Raw genomic sequence first — 22792 nt, forward strand, 5'->3', positions numbered from 1 at the left:
GGTCCCGGGACGCGCCAGGCTCAGCCGCGGCGACCCGGCGGGGCTGAGGGGCGACGCCAGGACGGCGGGGGAGCCCGAGCCGCCGCCGAGTCCACTCGGCCCGCCCTGCGACTTTGAAAGCAGTGCCCCGGACCGTTCCTTGGAGACGGTGACGCCGCGTCCGTCATCACGCGGGCGTCGGCGCCTGCGTCATCGCGCTGCCTCGGGCTCCGGCTGGCCATTGGCTGTCCGTCAGGCGCTGGGCGGATCCCGAAGCGCTCCGGGGGCTGGCTCGCTCGCTTGGCGCCTTCCGCAGTGCCGCGGCGGGTGTCTGAGGTAGTGTGGCGCAACTTGAATTTTTTTTTTTTCCTTTTTATTTCTTTCTCTTGGTAAGAAACCCGAAGGCTGTGACAGGAGCAGGCACTAGATACACATTCTCGTTGCTCTCCGAGTCTTGGTTTCGCAGACACTACGCGTCTGTGGGGCGTGTGCAGGGAGGGCTGTGGGTCCTGGGGCTGAGGCGACTCGGAGTCCCCTCCAGTCAGCTTCCAGCGGTCGCTTCTAGGTCTGGGAGTAGTGACCCTCCTGCTCCTAGCAGAGAGAGCTGTTGTCGAATATTTAACCCTGTCACGTAGTCGGGATTCAGGGTAGCCTGCAAATCCTGCAGGTACGTCAGAGAGGTTTCTTCAAATCTAAGGAAGGATAAAAAAAAAAAAGTAAAATTTGTGTTGGTGGATAAATTGCCATTCCCAGGTTTAAGAAGTGATGTTGTGCGGGTTTGAGCCGTAGAGCTAGAGCTAAAAACACACAAACACACATACACAAAAATGCTGGAGAAAATGACATTAGCAAAAAAAAAAAAAAAAAAGTACTTGTAGTTTATTACTGGCTTTATAGAGCCTTTTTAAATTGATTATATTTTTATGCATTGAAATAAAGTTTCATTAAATATGTCCTGGTCCTGAGATGGCTCCGTATGGTTATGGCGTGCTTGCCTGATTTGGGATTCCCAGCACCCACGTAAAAAACTAGGCAGGGCCCTGTGTGCCTTTAATACCAGTACTGGGGAGGAGCAGACAGAAGGCTAAGGGGAAAGGGATGCTCTCTGGCCAGCAGCCTAGACAAACTGGAAAATTCCAGGGTCAGTGAGACACTGTCTCAAAAAGTAAGGTCAGGTATGTTAATAAGATTTCTTTTTCTGTGAGAAAATAACTGGTGAAAATAAAGGTTGGGGAAAAAAGGTGAATAGCATTTGAGAATGACACCCCACCTCAACTTCAGTCCGTAAACAGGTGCAAACACACTCTCCCACAGGGACACACATATAAACAAAACAAAAGTCAAGTATGTTCTGGATGAAGTTCTGTTGAATGGCTTAAGAAGTTTTGTAACCTTGTACCCATAAAATAGCATAAACTGTGTTAGCCTTCTTCCTCTAAAAAGACTAGCTTTAAAATGTGTATATGTCTGCAATAACCTCACACAGGTTTAAGTTAGCATTGAGTAAGTAGCTATAAATTTAATATTTACACTCAACATTAATAAAATATATTGGTGTGGAAAAAGCAAAGTGTAACTTCTATATAAAAATGATGAATAGTTTTTGTCTAAATTGAATAGTGAAATAGAACTCTTACATTTGCACTTGAAGTGTTTGGTTTTATACGATCATGGTCAAAATAAACACAAATCATTTGAACTTTCATACATTGAAAAATCTAACTACTAATTTAACTACTAATTATAGTAAGTTGACACTAAACACCTAGTATTCGGCAAAACAAACCTGAAGAATATCCAAAGTTGGAGTTTAAGTAAGCAAATTTCAAATGAGCTCATCACACCAAGGATTTGAGCCCAGAAAGTATGATTTCAATATCACAACCTTTAACTAACATGTAATATAAATTATATCTAATGTTTTAATGTTTATAGTTTCTAGTTGAAATAAATGAATTGCTACTTTACATATTTTACTATAATCTCAGTGATTTACAGTTCATTTTCAAATGGCTTTATGTTTGTATTGCTGAATTATCCTAACCTCTTAAAATAATAAAAGAAGTAAATGCCCAGACTTCAATGGTATGCTTATAAACCTTCAAATGTTTATAGGTCCTCAAAACATTTTCTCTGAAAAATCGGGTTTGTCACTTTAGGAACTCCAAGTCCCTCCCCCTACACGTTTGCTGGGCGGAGCCTAAGAGGGAGCCCTCTTCTTCGACCTGGGCCAGAGACCTCAGCAGAGCTGGAACTGAGAACTTCCAGGTCTGTGTTCTATTGGTATGTCCTTTATCTCCTCTTTAAAGTCTGCCATAAGCTCTAAAAACACCTTACTTTCCCTCTGCCTCCTGCTGGCACAGATTTCTCTGACTTCCTCCTTCCTTGATTTCTTTAAGAAATGTGTGGTGCTGTGCAGCATGCAAACTAAAAAGAAGTATGCACTGTAGAAAAAGTAAAGGATTTTTTTGTAAATAAAGGAACATGGAAATATTCCTTGGAAATGGTTGTATTGAAAAAGCATTCTTTAAAACCTTTCTTTTAAGCTTTTTTGTTTGTGTCCCGAATGAATGCTCCAGGAGTCTGTCTTTTTTTTTTTTCATTTCCTTATATAAAAATTAGAAGAATTGAGTTTTTAAAGTGTAAGTTGAAGATAAGCTAAAGATTAACAACATTGTTTTAAGAAAGCCAGAACAGCTGATAGTAAGATTGTATACTGGGATAGTGAGCTCCTAGGTAATATTAATTCTGACTCTGTAAATGTTTCATCGTAGTGCTAGTTAAGAGATTTAGCCTTAAATTAGACTCTAAAATATTCTCAAATTATTCATTTATAATTTTTTATTGTAACAAACTCACAAATAAGCAGCTGCTAAAAACACACAGGCACACACTCCCAGTCTATACATCGCAGTGCAGTAAACTTCAGACATTAGAGTGGCCATTCTGAAGCCATGGATCTTCATTCAAGTTACCATCAATCCACGTGAGTCTATTAAATGAGTAACAGAATTTATTAAGATATAAATTGAGAAAATACACTCACGATTACAGAACAGAGTAGACAGCAGAAGTCATCTTCTGATCTGACCAGGAGTGAATCCACCTGGAAGGCAGGAGCAGAAGGGGCATGTGACCCTTGTCCAACTCCTTAGAAGAGGTCACATACAATGGCAGGAAGCACCGCCTCCTTTGGGCCGTATAGCCCAAGGTCATGGGTGGAGTAAATACCACTACATTACCCCTTCACTGTCAGTTACTTTTTTTTTTTTTTTTTTTTATTTTAGGTTTTTTGAGACATGATTTCTCTGTGTAGCTTTGTGACCTTCCTGGATCTTGCTCTGTAGACCAGGCTGGCCTTGAACTCACAGAGATCCACCTGCCTCTGCCTCCCAAGTGCTGGGATTAAAGGAGTGCACCACCACTGCCCAGTTACATTTTTATGCATTCTCCACCACTAAAAAAAACCCCAAAAACTATGACAGAGTTTAAGGTAGAAAAACAATTAGCTTATATCCTCTTTGATGACTGTGGCCTTTTGTCTGCACTCTGTCTTTCCTCATCACTTAGTATTACTCTTTGTTTGTCTCCTTTCTGAATGTTACACAATACTCACACTTACAGCTATTTCCATATATACATGTATACATTAAAGGCTATTCACATACTTTCACATATATTATATATAACACATGCTTACAATGTTTACACATATACATGTATATATCTTTTTTCTTTCAGAATTTCATATACACATACAATGATTTTGGTCATACCCCTTCCCCTAACTCTTCCTAGATCTACTTCTGCCTCTTTGTCCCCTTCCAACTTCATGTCCTCCCCCCGCCCCCAAATAATCACTGCATCCTGTTTGTGCTGCTAATATACTCAGGCATATGGGGCCATGACTGGATCTGAGTCAACATACCAGAGGCCACATCTTTAAAGAAAACTAACTCTTCTTCCTCAGAAACCATCAACTGTCAATTGCTCCTTAGCTGGGGGTTGGGGGCATTTGAGTCCCTTTCTCCTTCATGCTGAAATGTTGGCTGTCTTGATCTTGTCCAGGTCTGTGCACAGAGCCACAGCTACCGTGAGTTCATGAGTACAGCAGTCCTGTCATGTCCAGAACACACTATTTCGCTCCTGTTCTCTATGACCTCTGGCTCTTGCAATCTTTCTATCCCTTCTTCCTTAATGTTCCTGAGCCTCAGGAAGAGGGTATGATTTAGATGTCTTATTTTTTTAAATTTATTTATTTTTTAATTACACTCATGATATTTATTAATTACACTCAGGATATTAATTGCATTTGTGGTATTCATTGATTACATTCACAGTATTCATTCAATAATTATATTTATGGTATTCATTAATTACATTAATTGTATTGATTTATTACATTCATGATGTTATGTCCTGATACTACTGTCCATTTGTGGGGTTTTCCCATCGCACAAAACAGAGATTCTGTACTTAGTAAATCATTGATCTATAGTCCCTTCTTCTCTATCTTGAGATAACATCTAATCCTTCTGTCTCTATGAATTTGTATATTCTATATATTTCATGTAATATAATTCTATAGTATTTGTCCTTTTTTAATATAAAAATATTTTATGCACAACTGCAGGAATAATGATACACATATAGCCTGAACATAAAAACAGGTTATAATTTAAAAGTCCAGGGTTATTTTAAACACTAAAATATTTTCTCTGTAGAAAATAGTATAAATTATAACATTTCCCATTTTTAAAATAAGCCCTTTTAAGCAAAATGGTAGATGAATTATACATATAAATATTGATTAGATTCTGGGACACAGAAGAAACCTATCTTCATCTGTTCAGAGAGCTATGTTTTACTTAAGTTGTGTAAGTGAGATTCCTATTCATCTTCCTCTTCACTGTTTGATTTATGGCAGACATTTTTCTATAGGCTAATCCATAATCTAAAAAGATTTTAGCCCCCCTCCTGAAAGTACGGCCATCATTTTCTTTCATCAGCTTGATGCGGTACAAATTCTTATCCTAATAGTGAAATGTTTCACTAAAGCTTACCCAGTGACTGGGTAAAACCAAAACTTATTATAGTAAGTCATCCTAGGGTCCCCCCTGCTAGGTAGCCTCCCTGGGTTTGTGGGTTGCAGTCTGGTTGTCCTTTACTTTATTAGATGTCTTATTATATTAATACATAGCTTTTAACAAGTCATTAATGGAACTGGTACAGTGGGTTTCCCCTGCTTAAAACTGTACCCTCAGGATTTTAGTTGTAGACACCAGAGCAGTATTCACTTGACATATAAATAGCTCCTAGTTCAAGCATTCTAGCTTAGACTGAGAGACAATAAATACATGTCATGTTGTAGAAGTTATGTGAATCGAAGTGGAAGAGTGCAGCAGTGATAGAGGATGGCAGGGAGGGTTACTCTGGGTAAGGAAGGCCATGGACAATTAAGATGTCTGTGCAAAAACCAGAAAGACAGTAGAGGTCAAATCTTAGGAAATGACTAAGGGGGTTTAGAGGAGGTTTAGTTGTCTCTGAGCTTTTGTTAGCTTCAGATTGTTAACAAGTTAGCAAGACTATACATTTTACTTTAATGTTTAAATTGAAAATAGATTTTTCCATATAATATATTCTGATCACAGTTTCCCCTTCCTCTACTCCTCCCAGATCCTCCCTACCTCCCTACCCATCCAACTCCACCCCTTTTCTCTCTCTCTTTAGAAAACAAACAGGCAAACCAAACCAAACCAAAACAACAACAAACCAGAATAGAACAAATGGAAAAACAAGGGAGTGTGAGAAGCACATGCAAGCACAAAGCCAGATAGAAAACCCATAGGAACACAAAATCAGGAACCATATAAGCAAAAGACCAGTAAGGTTAAAAAAAAAAATCCCAGATAAAGCATTATAAGACAAAAACAAACAAACAAACAAACAAAAAACCAAAAACTAAAAACAAAAACAAAAACAAAAAACCAAACCAACCAACCAAACACCTTCCTTGTGGGAGCCCACAAAGGTTTTCTAGTGAGATCTGAGCTTGCTCTACACAGCAGGGTTGTATTAGGGGATGGATGGCTTGATCTCATACATGTACACCATGCTGTTTTTATTGCTATAGCTCTGTAGTACAACTTGAAATCAATGGATGGTGATAGTTCTTTTATTATTCAGAATTGTTTTAGCTAGCGTGTGTGTGTGTGTGTGTGTGTGTGTGTGTGTGTGTGTGTGTGTGTATGTGTGTTGTTCCTATATGAAGCTGAGAATTGTACTTTCAGAATCTGTGAAGAATTGTGTTGGAATTTTAATGGAGATTGCATTGAATCTGTAGATTGCTTTAGGTAGGATGGCCATTTTTATTATGTTAATCCCACTAATCCATGAGTGTGAGAGATTTTTCCATCTTTTGATTTCTTCTTCAATTTATTTCTTCAGTGTCTTTTTATCATGCAATGTTCCTTCTGTTCTATTTCTATTTTTTGGAATAATTTGAGGAATATTCACATTAACTCTTCTTTGAAGTCTGGTAGAATTCTTCATGGAAACCATCAGGCTTTAGGCGTGTGTGTGTGTGTGTGTGTGTGTGTGTGTGTGTGTGTGTGTGTGTGTGTGTGGCGGGGGAGACTTTTAATGACTGCTTCTATTTCACTAGGGGTTATAGGTCTATTTAAATTGCTTATCTAATCTTGATTTAATTTTGAAGGGGTATGTATTGAGAAAATTATCATTTCTTTTAGATTTTCCAGTTTGGTAAAGTACAGGTTTTTGAGGTATGCTCTTATTCTCTGGATTTCTTCTGTACCTGTTATTATGTCCCCTTCATTTCTAATTTTGTTATTCTCTTTCTTTCTTATACTTAATTTGGATAAGGGTTTGTCAGTCTTACCGATTTTTGTCAAAAAACAACTCGTTTTATTGAGTTTTTTTTTTTTTTTTTTTTTTTTTTTTTTTTTTTTTTTTTTTTTTTTATTGATTCCAGCCCTGAGTTTGGTTATTCCTTGTTGTCTTCTCCTTTTGGGTGTTATTTCTGTCAGATAAGCTTCTTACTGTAGCTGATGAATCCATTGCATAAAGCCACAAATGGTCAAGATGCGAAGAACAACTGACCGGGAGCTCCCTAACTACCTGATACATCTACAACACAAGCCTACAACAGCTAAGGTTCAGGAAACATAATGGAGAGAGGGCCAGAGAACCAGGACATCTGCTGAGAGATCGTGGCTTCTGGATAGGATAGGGAAGTTCATCCACGAAATCTCAGTGATGACGGTAGCCTAAAGAAAACCTGAACAATGACATTACCAGTTGACATTCAGATGTGAATTGGGGAAATCTCATAAGACCCACCCTTGAAGAGCTGTAGGCAATTAATGCTGAGAGAGGAAGGGTCAGTATTCCCCAGGGATGAGCCCCCTAATTGGTTATTCAATACCAAGTACTGAGCCCTAAAAACATGTATGAGTATACGAACAACACCAAATGGACTCAGCAGGTAGTGTTTATATATTAATATGTATGCATTAATGTATCAATAATTAAAGAAAAAGAAAATAAGAGAGATAATACATGAAAGTATAAGGGCTTGGAAGTAGAAGTGGAACACTGAGAGGGGGAACAAGATACAGTAATAGGGATTGAAGATGATCAGCATATATTATATACGTGTATGAAATGTCATAATAAACCCCATCATTTTGTACAATTAATAAATGTTAATTAAGAAAATGGAAAAACATTTACAGATGATTGGTATACACACACATATAATGTTACCATCTGTTAAAAACAAAGTTGTGTACTAATGAGACGGATGTGTTCATTTTTACACAAAGATTAATCTTGGCTAAATATGGAAAATACATAAACTTGTATAGTTAAGTACATTTACAATTTCTGCAGTGGACTTAGTCATAACATTTTACAATTAATTTTGTATACCACAAATAAACAGAGCAACATCAAGATGAAAAGTCATGAATCTTGGGGCTCCTGGCAGTGGGACTTGGATTTATTCCTGGTACATGAACTGGCTTTTTGGAGTCCACTCCCTATGGTGGGATACCTTGTTCAGCCTTGATGCAGTGGGGAGGGACTTGGGCCTCCCTCAACTTGATGTACCAGACCTTGTTGATACCCCATAGGAGGCTTTACCCTCTGTGAGGAGTGGAATGGGGGGGTGGGCGGTGAGGAGGGGGGAGGGAAGGGGAACTGTGGTTGGTATGTAAAATGAAAAAACAATTTTTTTAATTTAAAATAAAATAATATTGCCGGGCGGTGGTGGCGCACGCCTTTAATCCCAGCACTCAGGAGGCAGAGCCAGGCGGATCTCTGTGAGTTCGAGGCCAGCCTGGGCTACCAAGTGAGTTCCAGGAAAGGCACAAAGCTACACAGAGAAACCCTGTCTCGAAAAAACTAAATAAATAAATAAATAAATAAATAAATAAATAAATAAATAAATAAATAAAATAATATATTTTTTAAAAGTCATGAATCTTTTAGGCTCTAGTTGTTATTTTGGAATGGAATTCATAGTCTACAATTTACCACACCCCAGATGGCCTTTTGACTCCTAGGGTCTCGTTCTTGTCACTCTGTTGGCTCGCTGTCTCCTGTTTGACATCACAATTGTCAAGTAAAGGGCACTGTTAAACGCTGTTAACAAATGTGTTTTGATTTGCTTCTTCAGATGAATTTTAAAATTGAACACACTTGGGATGGTTTTCCAGTGCGGCATGAGCCAGTGTGTGTCAAGCTGAGTCCAGAGGACAAGGGAGTGAAATTGGAGGTCTGTGCTCCATTTTTCAATGACCCTCCAGCTCCTCCTGGAGAACCAGGAATGCCTTTCAGTGAACTGTGGAATTATGAAGGTAGGTAGAAGGATTGTATTTTATTACAAGCATAAATCTTTTTCTAATAACCTCTCAGAGAACTATTATTTTATCTTGCTGTTAGGAAGTAATATGCTTCTGAACAACTGACGTTCAGTTTCTGATCTTGACTACCCATCTATCATTCTGACTCTCCTCCCATTACCAGTGGGCTCAGTGTGCAAGCAGAACAGAAAAAAACGGCAATCCCAAATCCAGGTGCTGCGGTTGCCACCACGTTTCCTCCCTTTACTCTGCTCTAGAAAGAGTTTGTAGTCTCCATTTTGTTTTTGAAGAATCTTTCAATTGCCATCTTTACCTCATAAGCCTCCTGAGTGGAAATTTTAGTGTCTGTTACTTACTGGAGAAATACCGTCAGCCTGAGATTTAATATTTACTTTCTCCTGTCAAGTAATCTCACATATCAAATTAAAGCCCAAAGATATGCCCGGAAATTAAATGGTTTCAGGTTTGTTCTCTGACCTTCTTGTACTATATCCTTATCAAGCTGCAGGGTTCTTTTGGAAATACTGTTCATGATGCCATCCCCATAGATATAAAACACTACATTACAAGAAATTAAGAATTTACCCCAAGATTTCTCACTCCGTATATTAGGATTTATTTACTTGGTTAGCACAGAGCCTTTTTTCTAAGTAATCTCTTTTCCTAAATCCATGTTTTACTTTGAAGCCAGAATGACCTGTCTACATCTCTAAGTGAAAATGTAAATTTACCCTTCAGCTAAAAGTTTTTTAATGCAAAAAAGCAAACTATTCAAGTATGATTTCATGTTTATTTTTAAAATATCTTAAGAGGTACAATCATTTGTAGAAGCTTAGAAAAGGTCTGGCAAGATTTAGACCAAAGTAGAAAGAAAAGGACTTGGGTTTTCACTACATACGTTTTATGCTGTTATAACTATTTACAAGAAAGATGCACTACATTCACAATTCACTAATTTTTAAGACAGCTAATGCTCAACAACCACAGAAATTATAATAAAAATCACCAGTTACAAATAACCAGGATTTTTTAAAAATTAGTTTTTTAAAATTAGTTTGAAAAAAAACATTTCCATGCTTGTGGGGGTCAGGGGACTTGTGGGAGTTGGTTGTCTCCTCCCACTGTGTGGGTTTTGGGGATCCAGCTCAGGTCATCAGGTTTGGCAAGCATTTGACCTGCTGAGCCACCGTACTAACTCCACCACTCTTCATATTTGTTGTGCTCATGTTGTAGACAGGTAGTCACTGGCACACACATACATGCACATATTTAAATCTCATGTACATTTGGTTAATGGCTCATACATTTAGTTACTGCTCTGTGACCAACTTGCCAATATCATGGAAGTCTTGTCATTCGTACATATTTCACTGTCTTTGACTTTAATGGCACCCTTGTATTCTATTACATGAAATGTATGCATTCTGTAACGTACTTAATCAGTTTTGCTGAATAATAGGTGATTTATTTATGTACCAGGTTGTAATTTTATGTAAGAAGACATAACTGTATCATTTCTGGTTTTTTGAGTCATACTCTGATGGGTAAATTGTACTTAATTTCTTTTTCTAGTTGTCTGATTTGTTTCCTTGGGATAAATTCCAAGAGGAAGATAACTAGGCCCGAGTCCATCTGTGCAGAAGTGTTGATTTTCCTATGACCTCACCAGCACTTGTCTTTGTGTTTCCTCTTAATTTATGGCAGACTTCTATGGAAGAAATTGAGGATGACTTATTTCCTGTGCTTTTCTTCCTGACTCTGTGTGTTTATTTTGCTCCCTTTCCTATTGGGAATAGTATGATGATTTAAAAAAACTTAGTAATTCACTTTATTTTAGAAAGGAATAAATAATTTACTATGTAAGCAAAATAAAATTCCCATGTTCTGTCTGTTTTCATAAGTTGTGGAAGCATTTTTCTTGAATGATACAACTGAGCAGTATTTAGAAGTTGAACTTTGTCCGTAAGTATAAACTGTTTTTCTTAACTATTACTACATGATTTGAACATATTTGTTTTCTAGTTATGAATAGTATGGCTGTGGTAAAGTTCACTAAGTTCAGCTAAGTAGAAGTCATATTAACTGGAGTAAATTTTAAATCTATTTAGTGTTTTGTACAATGCATATTTTTAGAATTTATGTTTAGAATATATATCTCGTACATGTTTGAGTATATTATGTTGATGTGATTTTTTTGGTTTACTGATATAAATGATTTTGTAATAAACTTGATAATTTCTTTTACAAAGTGGAAAAAATTACTGTCAACAAATCATTACTTTATATGTTTGCACTATTATATATTAAGTGCTTAGAAGTAAAGGAAGATTTCCAATCCCTAATCAAGATATTATCTATCTCCAGTTCACAACCACTTGCAAAGGAAAAATTAGTTTTCTTCAATGGAATTTCACTGGGCACACAAACTACTCTTAAGGACAGTCTCCATGCTCAGCAGTAAATGGCTGACACAAAACAAATTCAATGGTATTTTTGTAGACTTTTTTTTTTGTCTCCTATTGCTTTTGTTTGTTTTTTGTTTTTTGTTTTTGTTTTTCGAGACAGAGTTTCTCTGTGTAGCTTTGCTCCTTTCCTGGGTCTCGCTCTGTAGACCAGGCTGGCCTAGAACTCACAAAGATCCGCCTGCCTCTGCCTCTGCCTCCCAAGTGCTGGGATTAAAGGAGTGCACCACCACCACCTGGCTCCTATTGCTTTTTTTTGGGCATTAAAAAAAAAAAATCTTACAGCTGGGTGGTGGTGGTGGTGGTGGTGGTGGTGGTACATGCCTTTAATCCCCTCACTCAGGAGGCAGAGCCAGGTAGAGCTCTGTCAGTTCAAGGCCAGTCTGGTCTACAAAGTGAGTTCCAAGACAGGCTCCAAAGCTACACAGAGAAATCCTGTCTCAACTCCCCCCCCCCCCCCCCCCCCCCCCGCCACCGCAAATCTTACTGATCTTTTGCTTGTATCTTATGGTTTCCAATTTTGTGTTTTTATGGGTTTTGTTTTTGTTTGTATGTGTGTCTCTGAGTGTGTGTGTGTTTGAGTGCTTGCTAGTGCACGAACATGCATTTATTCTAGTTTGTTTTTTTATTTGCCTGTTTGTTTTCTAAAGAAAGAGAGAAGGAAGGTGTGGAGTTAGATGGGTGGGGAATGGGGTGAATCTACCAGGAGATAGAGAAGAAACTGTAATTAGAATATATTGTATGAAAAACTTTATTTCATTTAAAAATGAGATACATAAGGAGATAATGAATTACTATCTTACAGAAATTTCTTTTAGATTCTTGAATGATTAAACTTTAATCTTATGTATTATATAATTGTGTATTCATTATTTATTCATTTAGTCATTCATTCTTTTGAGCACAGTGTATCATTTTTGCATTTAATGCCAAGAATATAATTTAAATTATACCTGAATTTTCCAAGACTCACAGTAAAAATATTACCTTTGAACTTTTTTTTTTTTTTGTCTTCAGACAGATTTGCACTGTATAGCTCTTGCCTGTCTAGAACTCTTAGGGATTAAATGTGTGGGCCACTACACCCAGATGTCCTGGAATTTCTTTGTTTGACCTTCAATATTTACTTGGGAATTTTGTTTACGTGGTGACAAACTTTATTTCTGGGTAGATGTAAAAAAAGGAAACATATGCTCACCTGTTATCTAAATTATATCATGCTTTTAATACACGAGATGTTTGTATAGATTGCTATTATTTGTTTAAGATGTCACTTAAGTGTTTCTCAGTAATTGTGTCCAATAGTCTTTGTTCCTTTGTAGACTGACAAGGGAACCCCAATGAATCCACACGAAACTTTAGATCCCCACTTGTTAGTTGTTTGCTTTTTGTTTTGTTTTGCCTTTTGCAAACTCTAACATGGAAAATGCAGTTATTTGCAATTTGTTTTTGTTTTATTTTGCTTTGTGAGACAGGGTCTAACTATGCCACCCTGGCAAGCATGGAATGCACAAAAATCACCTGCCTCTGCCTTAAAGTGTTGGGATTGAAGATGTACACTACCACACAAGACCTGCTATTATTTTTAAAATCAGAATAATTGGATATGTTTTCATGTTATCTTCCAACTAGCATGGCAACACATTTTATTTAAAGTTATGATTAGCTTTTATAAACTGTTATGAAAAGTAGGAACATTTTAACTATCATGTGCTGACTTTTGTCCTACAGCTGTGAGAGAAGGCTAAGACAAATAGTTCTAATTTGACTAAGACAATGAAGAACTTAGATTTACCCAAACTCTCAAATTTAATCTTAGATTTTTTTATTTTTCTTACATTTTAAAAAAGCACTTACTCATTTATTTTAGACATGTGTATTATGTGTTTATGTGTATATGTGAGGTCAGAGGACAATATGCAGGGGTAACTTTTCTCTTTCTACCATGTGGGTTCTTGGAATTGAACTTAGAACATCAGACTTGGCAACAATCTCCTCTGCCTGCTGAGCCATCTCGCTGGCCTCTATAGTTTTCTTTTATTAGATTGTATTAGATTATTTTCATGAAGTGACTATCTAACATTGAATGCATAAAAAATAGTTTTTCATTAAGAAACTACACGGTAGTCATTGTGTATAAAAGTTTTTAAAATTAAGATCCTCAGGGTAGTTTGCTTTCGTATACATCAGGATAGTTAATAATCAAGAATCATGGTTTTGCCTCAGGCAGTCAATTCCTGTACTGGTTAATTAACAGCTATAAAAGTAGCAAGAAGAACATTGTTTTAATTTGCAAGAAGTTTTACACATCCTAGGATCTTCCTAAAGCCCCATAAAAACAGTAAAATTAATCAGAGGATTTTTAAATGGAAGGGATTACTTGTCTTCTGTTAGAGCACTTCATTGCAGAAATCCTCCCTCCAAAAGCTCACAAAGGACCATCTGGGTGGAAATGTTTGCTAGACTTCCAGAGGCAGAAAATTTACTTCATGTAAATACACGCAATCCATTGCTTCTTACAGACTCCAATAATCCCACTTATTCATTCCCATTAGAATTTCCTTTGGAGATGTGACATTGGTGCCTGAACAAATGGTAGAAAGCTGGAAAACAGATGGCAGACTGTTCAAGGTTAGCAGTGTGGAAAAAACAGCTATAGGTTAAAATCTGCCTTGTTGACTAGTTTTGGTCAATCTATATTTTACATTTTCTACCTTCCCTAATGGGCCTCAAGGAAGTTTCATACAGAAATAACTGTTAGTGAAGCTGTTAGATTAAAACTTGGAAATCAGCTCTAGATTTCCTTGGAGTGCTTTAGTTGTTGCAGCTGTTTTTATTTTCAACTCTAAAGTGTCATGATTATCTCTTTTTTCATACACTGTGTTATCTAACCAAATGAAGTATTTTATATAATTTCCTATTTAAAGAATATGAAAAGCCGGGGCCAGTGAGATTGCTCAGTGGGTAAAGAATATGAAAAGTAGCATTAGCCAGTGTAATGTTAGGATTTGTCAGCAGTTGTTTGGCAAACAGTTATTCCAGAGCTGCCATTTCTAAATAATGTGACACATTGGCTCTCCCTATAGTTATCCAATATTCTACTGCACTTTTTATTTCTTTGGAAATTTAGCTACAAGCACACACATGACAGATAGAAAAGAAAGTAAAGATGAAGATAATATTGTTTTTCTTGTAACAGACCAAAGAAATGATCTCTGAAAAAATAGACTTAATATTGTTCTTCTTTAACACTCATGAGGAATCTTCATTTTGGCAGACATGGACAGCACTTAGTTCTTTTTTTTTTTTTTTTTTTTTTTTTTGGTTTTTTCGAGACAGGGTTTCTCTGTGTAGCTTTGCGCCTTTCCTGGAGCTCACTTGGTAGCCCAGGCTGGCCTCGAACTCACAAAGATCCGCCTGCCTCTGCCTCCTGAGTGCTGGGATTAAAGGCGTGCGCCACCACGCCCGGCCGGACAGCACTTAGTTCTTTTACTCTCTGGAAGAAGAAATGTTTGGAAAGTGAGTAGACAACCATATGAAACCAAATCCCATAATGCACAGCAGGTGTACCTCTAAGTTTGAACTTATCTTTTGTGTTTCTCATAGAAAGAGCTCACGTTATCATTCAAAGTGTTCAGGAGAGAGACAAACTGGGAAGGCATAGCTTTTCTTCCTTGGAGTTATTTTCCACCAAAGGTGACAAAATTCAACTCATTTGCAATTCATGGATCAAATGACAGAAGAAGTTACGAGGCCCTTTACCCTGTGCCACAGCATGAACTGCAACAAGGCCAAAAACCTGATTTGTAAGTAGAAAATAAGTGGAGGTGCACTCCAATGACAGAAGTTCAGGAATTAGTTTTGTTTTGTTTTTTGAAACAGGGTTTTCTGTGTGTCCTTAGCTGTCATGGAACTTGTCTATAGACCAGGCTGGCCTCAGAACTCTGAAATCCACCTGCCTCTGCCTCCTGAGTACTGGAATTAAAGGCCACCACCCCCTGGTGGGAAGTTCTTAGTAGAGCAGAAGAGCACTTGGTGGTTGATGATGACGTATGTGGGAGTACATAGGAAGGGCCCTGTGTTCCCTCATGACCCTCAACTTTTAACCAAGATAGATCGTCTCATTACTTTCAGCAAAGCACTTAGTCTTTTGTGATTATATAGTAAGAGTATTAATGAGTGTACATCAACTGATACTGATAAGGCTTCAAATTAATTTATGATCCTTTCCCTGTTATAATAGCCAGAGGAATCTGTGTTTTGTGGTGTGGATAGAGGGGTTATGAACTCTTTTCTTTGTTACTAAAGAACTTGTACTTAGTCGTGTCTCTGTTCTCTTGGTTGCCTCATTAGAATAAGAGCGTCAACTATGCTTCTAGGCAACCATGTTTGTGATAAAATGACTGACTCCTTAATTGATAAATGACATCTGCATTAACTAATTCTGATTGACCTATAAATATATGCTGGAGACACTGTGGTTTAGGGATTCCTCTTTAACAGATATGTTATAGGTAGGGATTGTCAGCAGAGGTCGAGGCTCCTGCGAGGCAGCAGATATTTAAGCCAAAGTACCTTCACCACTTGTCCCATTTTAGTCTCCTGGCATCTGAACCTGTCATCTAGGAAGAACATAGCTCTTAGTGAGCCTCCTGCATGCTTCATGCATTGCTGCAAGGACTAGTCACTTAAGGAGGAAACTCAGTGCTCACCTAGGGCAAACTTTGGTGCCTGCTGTCTGTCTCTTAGTGTACTCAGTGTGGTCAGCACTGCAGAGTCTGGATGTTCAGCAGAGCCTAGCAAAGTCATCCTGGTGGGCAGCACCATGCTTGCTAGACATTCCTGCCTTTTTACCCTTAGGATATGACACCATCTTTCTTCTTCACATTTAACTTGTCTTGCTTTTACTTGACTCACTTTTCCCTTCATTTCTTCTAGAAGATGCCTGTATTCTGCTTGACACACTTAAACATCTACTTTTGCCTTTTTCCCCAGTCCTGACTCTTTCTGCCTAGCTCTTTCTCTTTTTCTGTGCCTCTTCCTTCAAGGTTGATCCTTCACATCTTACTCGGGGGTTCATTGATGTAACTCCAAACTGGTTCATCCTGGCCAAATGCGCAGAAAGGAATAGAAATCTAGGTGCCACTGACTGAGAGCCATCATACCAAGGCGATGTGCCACTCTGGCTTTTCACTTGCTAGTACCTTCCCAGGGAAGAATGAGTGCACATTAGCCAGCGGAGATGCACGGTAGAGCAATTTCCTAGAGCTCAGAGCTTTACTGAAGCATAGATAAAGCCTTTCTTTGCTCATTAAGCCACAAGAGAACACTTTAGGATAATAATGGCTTTTCTAGAAAGAAAACAAGATTATCACTCTTCTATGTTAGCCTCCTTTACATTGGCAAAGGGAGAATACACATCTGTCTCTGTCCTTTATTTACCAGAACTTATCAAAGTTTGAATATAAGAACATGTTCAAGAACTTATGTTGTAGAATATTATTTTAAGGTGTGTTACTTTTGTTTATATTGCATTTGTTTAACTCCATGAAGCTGGGTTAGTTTGCCTATCTAAAACACCTGATGGTCTAATTAAGGACTGAGTGGCCAATAGCGAGGCAGGAGAGAGAAATAGGTGGAGCCGGCAGGCAGAGAGAATAAATAGAAGGAGAAATCTGGGAAGAAGAAAGAGCAAGAGAACAAGGAGAGGAGGACATCAGGGGCCAGCCACCCAGCCACACAGCCAGTCATGGAGTAGGAGTGAAAGTAAGATATACAGAAGAAAGAAAAGGAAAAGGCCCAGAGGAAAAAGGTAGATGGGATAATTTAAGTTAAGAAAAGCTAGTAAGAAACAAGCCAAGCTAAGGCTGGGCATTTATAATTAAGAATAAGCCTCTGTATGTGGTTTATTTAGTGGGCACCCCTAAAGGGCAAAAACAAACAACTACAAACTTATGATTGGTTTACATCTAAAATGAGTTAGACGTGTGTGTGTGTGTGTGTGTGTGTGTGTGTGTGTGTGTGTGTGTGTATGTGTATAGATGTAATGGTCTTAGTAAATAAGAAACACAGAGCCAAATGCAGAGTTAAAAGCCCAAGAGGTCAGAGCAGTAGCTAAGAGCTGAGACTAAACCCGCCTTCTTACCACCCACTGCCGCTGCCATCCTTCCCCTTACTTTTCCCTTCATTCCTGCCTGGCTTCTGCTATGGCTTGCTATTAGCTCTGACCCCCAGGCAACTTTATTTATTAACATACAAATAAAATCACATTTCAGCACAAATGAAATATTACTGTGTGTGTGTGTGTGTGTGTGTGTGTGTGTGTGTGTGTGCATGTGTGCGCACTTGTACACATGCAGATAGAGTCCCAAAGATACCTTCATGTATGGTTCTTCTGGAATACTGCCCACATCATTTGAGACAGGGTCTCTCATTGGCCTGGAGCTTACCAACAAGAGCAGGCTGGTTGGCCAGTGAGCCGAAGGGATCATTCTATTTCTACCTTCCCCAAACTGGGATTACAAGCGAGGACTGCTACACCTGGCATTTTTTTTTTAATTTATTTTTTAAATTACACTCATCACTCATGATATTTATTACTTACACTCCTGATATTAATCATATTTGTGGTATTCATAGATTACATTCGCAGTATTCATTGAATTATATATATATGTATGTATGTATATGTATGTGTGTGTATCTATATATATATATATTTATATATTAATTTTAAATGTCAAATGTCATTTCTTGAAGGGGATAAGAGGTTAAATACAGGCTTACAGCACAATGGGAGGACCCCGGAGGGCAGAAGTTCGCTACTGATGTTTTACAATCTTGCATCTAAGCTGTTAATGCCCATTATTCAGGATACACAGACAAGGAACTTCCCTTAAGCATTCAGGAGGGTGGAATCTGGCAGGGAATTAGTATTGGGAGGATATCAAGGTCAAAGTCCACAAGCAAGGCAACAGTTACCCAAAATGGGGGCCAGGGCCCCGCAGGTCCCCCTTTTATTAAAAAATGAGCTTCTGACTTGGGTTGCGTGGGATGTCAGCAGGTCACCTTACCCGGCATGGAGACGCCTGCCCAGGCCACACAGGTGCTCTGTCTTAGGTTGGTGAGTGCCCCCCAGGCATTACCCGTCTCTGAATACTCATTATCTTACCAGTTCAATCATGTGTGAGCTGCATGGTTAATTGCTGCCAAAGATCTCAAAGTGACACTGGGCTTGCAATCTGTGTGTTCGATACAGAAAAGACCAACAGAGGTCCTATCTCACCCATAGCCAGTAGGCTAAAGGCAACTGATCCATTCCCTTCCTTAATGAGCCATACTGTACGTTGGAGTCCTTGTAAGATAGTATCCCAAAAGCAACTGGAACTTGAGTTTATAAGTTTATAATTTTAAAAGCCAATCGAGATATATATAACTACTGAATTAAATTTATCATGCCCAGTAGAATGAAAGATTAACTAACTGTGGTAGCTACTTTTGTTGCCAGGGTCTCCACTGTGCTAGCTGTAGTAAGCAATTATGAAATGGTAATCCCAGAAATAGTAGCAGCGGTGTGTGCCATTGTTATAACAGCAACAGCTACACCTGGCATTTTTATGTGTGTTGTGATGATTGAATTCATGTTTCCTTAGCAGACACTTTGCTGAGCCCCATGAGAGCTGATATTTACCTTTCCCTGAGCCGTGAGGGATCTATGTGTAGAACTGAAAAAGACTGCTTTGAAATATGGGTGAATTTTTTCAGAATGGAGTATTTGATAGCTACAATGAGAAAATTGTACATAGAGAATACATTTACCAATTGTTATTCCTTAAAATGAAATGTTGTACTATCACCAATGTGGCAAAACAAATAGCTCTATAGGACCACCATTTCACAAATGCATAATTCAATTTCTTCCTTTCCTTACTTTTAGCCATCGTCTAGAATATTTCGAGCCTTTCAATTTTAACACACTGCTTGGAGAAGAATGGAAGCAGCCAGAGTCAGGCTTGTGGCTAATAGAGAGACCTGATATGTCGGAGTAGATAAGCAACTATGTCAATCATTTCTCCTCTGTACTTCTTAAGGTAATCTAATAAGATACATAAACACATTTCAACAACGAACATTTTAGCAGAGGTCACTGAAATGTAGTATCTCTGTGGCAAACTGTATATTTAACAAAGAAATAGAAACTATGTGTAACATAAAATAATTTTTACTTAAATATCCTGTCCATCCTTGAAACTAGCAGAAAACAATTTATTTCAGTTGATGAGACAGTCTATATCTGCTCAGATATCAAGATAGAAGAGTTATTTAACTAGCTATATTTACTGTGTAGGAAGAAATGAGATAGTCTTGATCTGGAAATAGAGTTGATTTTTCTTTTTTTTTTTTTTTCCAAGACAGGGTTTCTCTGTGTAGTTTTTGTGTCTGTCCTGGATCTCGCTCTGTAGACCAGGCTGGCCTCAAACTCACAGAGATCCATCTGGCTCTGCCTCCCGAGTGCTGGGATTAAAGGCATGAGCCACCACCACCCGGCAAGTGACATTTTCTTAATGCTTTTAAGCAAGATTTCAGGGACCTTCATTTGATTTTTGAAGCATCAAACATTCCTAGTTGAAGATAGACCCCAATATAATAAAGCAATACCCTCCTCTCACATAAATGGATCATGCAGACACACAGCTGCAGTGTTCCACCAGCAGCTGCAGAATGAACTTTATTTTCAGGGACTCGTGGAACACTTTCCAGAATAAGACCAGTAACATGTTTGTTGCAATTCAGATGGCTGTAGCTGCTTGGGTTTATTTATACCAGAAGACTTTTAGATCTGATAGACAGTTCAGCCAAGTGGCACACAACACAGTCAGCATACATGCAAAAATAATAGCTTTTCCACACATCAATAACCAACCACTGAGGAGGAAATCAGGAAAGCATTCCCATTCACAGCAAAAAGAATATCTAGGAACAAGCCTTGTGCATTAGTTACTTTTCTTATTGTAGTTACAAGAAAATTAACAAAAGCAACTCAGTGAAGGAAGGTTTTATATTGGCTCACAGTGTGAGGATACAGTCCATCGTGATGAGGATAACATGACAGCAAGAATATGAGGTGGCTGGTCACATGGTATCTACAGTCAGAAAGCAGAGATGAGTGGTGATGTTCAGCTCACTCTCTTATTTTCATTCAGCCCTGGACCCTCGCCCATGGAGTGACACACCCTCATTCTGGGTGTGTTTTCCATTATCAAACCTCTTTGAAAACACACTCACAGACATAGTCAGGAGTGCAGCTCCTAGGTGAGTCTACCTGCAGTTCAGCTGACAGTAAAGATTAGTCATCATATCTTGCTGAGGTGGTGAAAGGCTTTTATAATGAAAGTTACAGAACACTGGAGAAAGAAATTGAAGAAGACACTAGAAGATGAAAAGACGTTCCATGTTCTTGTATTCACAGATTTAGTATCGGGGAAATGGCCATATGAAGACAAGCTACCTTTTTGGAACCCACTACCTATGGTGGGACACATTGCACAGACTTAATGCAGGGGGAAGTGCTTGGACCTGCCTCAACTGAATGTACCAGGCTCTGCTGATTCCACATGAGAAGCCTTACCTTTTTGGAGGAAGGAGTAGGGGTGGGTTGGAGGGGGAATGTTGGGGGGGCGGGGCAAGAGGAGGGAAGAGAGGGGGATCTGTGGTTGGTATGTAAAATGAATAAAAAATTTCTTAATAGAAAAAAAGAAAACAAGCTACCTAGAAGTTCATTTGGTCATATTCAAAATTTGAATGCCATTCTTCAGACAACTCGAACAATACCCTAAGATGTGTATGGAAACACAAAAAACCTATAATAGGCAAAGATGTCCTAAGTAAAGATCATTATTGGTATGGTGATATTTTAATTGTACTGAAATGTGATTTTACTTGTATGTTAATAAATAAAATTGCCTGGGGGTGAGAGCTAATAGCAAGCCATAGCAGAGCTGGGTGGTCACGGCGCATGCCTTTAATCCCAGCACTTGGTAGGCAGAGCTAGGTAGATCTGTGTGGTCAAGGATACAGCCAGCATTGGAGACACACGCCTTTAATCTCAATACCATAGAAGACCTGGAGGGCTGTACATACAGGCAGTGACGAGGCAGTCATGTGGTTGGGTTTACAACCAATGAGAAGGCAGAACAGAAAGTCTATATAAAGACAGACAGGAAGTAGGTCTCTTTTGGAGAGGTCTCTTGGCTGAAGAGGCTAGCTACAGCAGACAGGTAAGCTCTTAGCTCTGATCTCTTGGCTTTCTTCTTTGCATTGGTTCTGTTTCTTATTTAATAAGACGGTTGGTTACATCTACATATTGGAAGTCTACCAATATCTAATTTCAAGTTATACTATAGAATTGTTGTAATAAATGGGACTAGCACAAAAGCAAGCAATAGACCATGGATTAGACCAGAGAATCTCCAAATTATCCTACACAGCCATAGCTACCTAAGTTTTGGCAAAGGAATAAAAAACATGAGAAAAAGTTTCCTAAAGTGTTGCTGGGAAAATAGGATATTTGCACATAGAAGACGAAAGCTAGATCCCCATGTCCCACCCTGTACATAAATCAGCTCTAAGACTTTAATGTAAGATCTGAAACATTGAAACTGATAGAAGAAAACATAAGGAAAATACTTCAAGATGTAAATATAGGCAGTAACTTCAGGAATACACTCCATTGTCTCTGGAAATAAAAGAATCAACAAATTGGATTTCATCAAATTAAAGATCTGCACAGGAAAGGAGATAATAAAGTGAAGAGACAGTCTACAGCAGGGGAGAAAATCTTGGCTAGCTACTCTTCCTCAGAGGCTTACTATCCAGCATATGTAAAGAACTCAGACAAAACACCAAAGCTAGGCTCAATCAGTAAGGGAGCAGATCATCTACACAGTTCTCAAAAGAATTTGTACAGCTAGTGATTATAAAAAAAACGCAATGTCTTTAAGTATTAGGAAAATGCAAGCTAAAACTGCTTTGAGATTTCATCTTATCCCAGTAAAATGGCTATCCTCAAGAAAGTAACAAACTTTGGTGAAGGTGAGGAGGAGAAGCAACCCTTGTTCACTAATCATGGGAATCTATAGTAGCACTGTCAACTGTGGAAATCAGTATGGAGATTCCTCAGAAACACTAAAAAATAGAGCTACCATATGATCCAGCTCTCCTAGTTCTAAGTATATTCCCCAGGGGAATCTGAATCGGCATAATGCAGAGACACCTGCATAGCTGTGTTCATCATAAGATGCAAGCTATGGCATCAGTCTGGGTGTCTGTCTACTGATGAATGGATAAAGAAACACACACACACACACACACACACACACACACACACACACACACACACACACACGAGACAGAAATGACATACCATTGAGCCATAACAAGAACAAAATTATGTTATCTTCAGGAAGA

At 38.5% G+C, this 22792-nt stretch overlaps 1 protein-coding gene across 1 annotated transcript; it reads left to right on the forward strand.

The window, feature by feature from the left end:
• The first annotated feature begins 182 nt into the window (after positions 1 to 182).
• Positions 183 to 20972, forward strand: C6H4orf33 (chromosome 6 C4orf33 homolog). Its single transcript, XM_076574040.1, has 9 exons — positions 183 to 315; positions 2139 to 2262; positions 8678 to 8858; positions 10766 to 10826; positions 14586 to 14607; positions 14798 to 14845; positions 14933 to 15132; positions 19263 to 19416; positions 20796 to 20972. The coding sequence occupies exons 3-8, from the start codon at positions 8678 to 8680 to the stop codon at positions 19372 to 19374; spliced, it is 624 nt and encodes a 207-aa protein (XP_076430155.1). The 5' UTR covers positions 183 to 315; positions 2139 to 2262; the 3' UTR covers positions 19375 to 19416; positions 20796 to 20972.
• Positions 20973 to 22792: the final 1820 nt, after the last annotated feature.

The sequence above is a fragment of the Peromyscus maniculatus genome, chromosome 6 (genome assembly GCF_049852395.1).
Source record: "Peromyscus maniculatus bairdii isolate BWxNUB_F1_BW_parent chromosome 6, HU_Pman_BW_mat_3.1, whole genome shotgun sequence".
Classification (NCBI taxonomy): Eukaryota; Metazoa; Chordata; class Mammalia; order Rodentia; family Cricetidae; genus Peromyscus; species Peromyscus maniculatus.

Bases quoted from the DNA above. Each gene is read 5' to 3' on its own strand.
- C6H4orf33 (XM_076574040.1), top strand. From the start codon at position 8,678: ATGAATTTTAAAATTGAACACACTTGGGATGGTTTTCCAGTGCGGCAT. The intron at 8,859-10,765 runs GTAGGTAGAAGG...TGTTTTCATAAG, and splicing joins TGAACTGTGGAATTATGAAG to TTGTGGAAGCATTTTTCTTG. The intron at 15,133-19,262 runs GTAAGTAGAAAA...CCTTACTTTTAG, and splicing joins CAAGGCCAAAAACCTGATTT to CCATCGTCTAGAATATTTCG.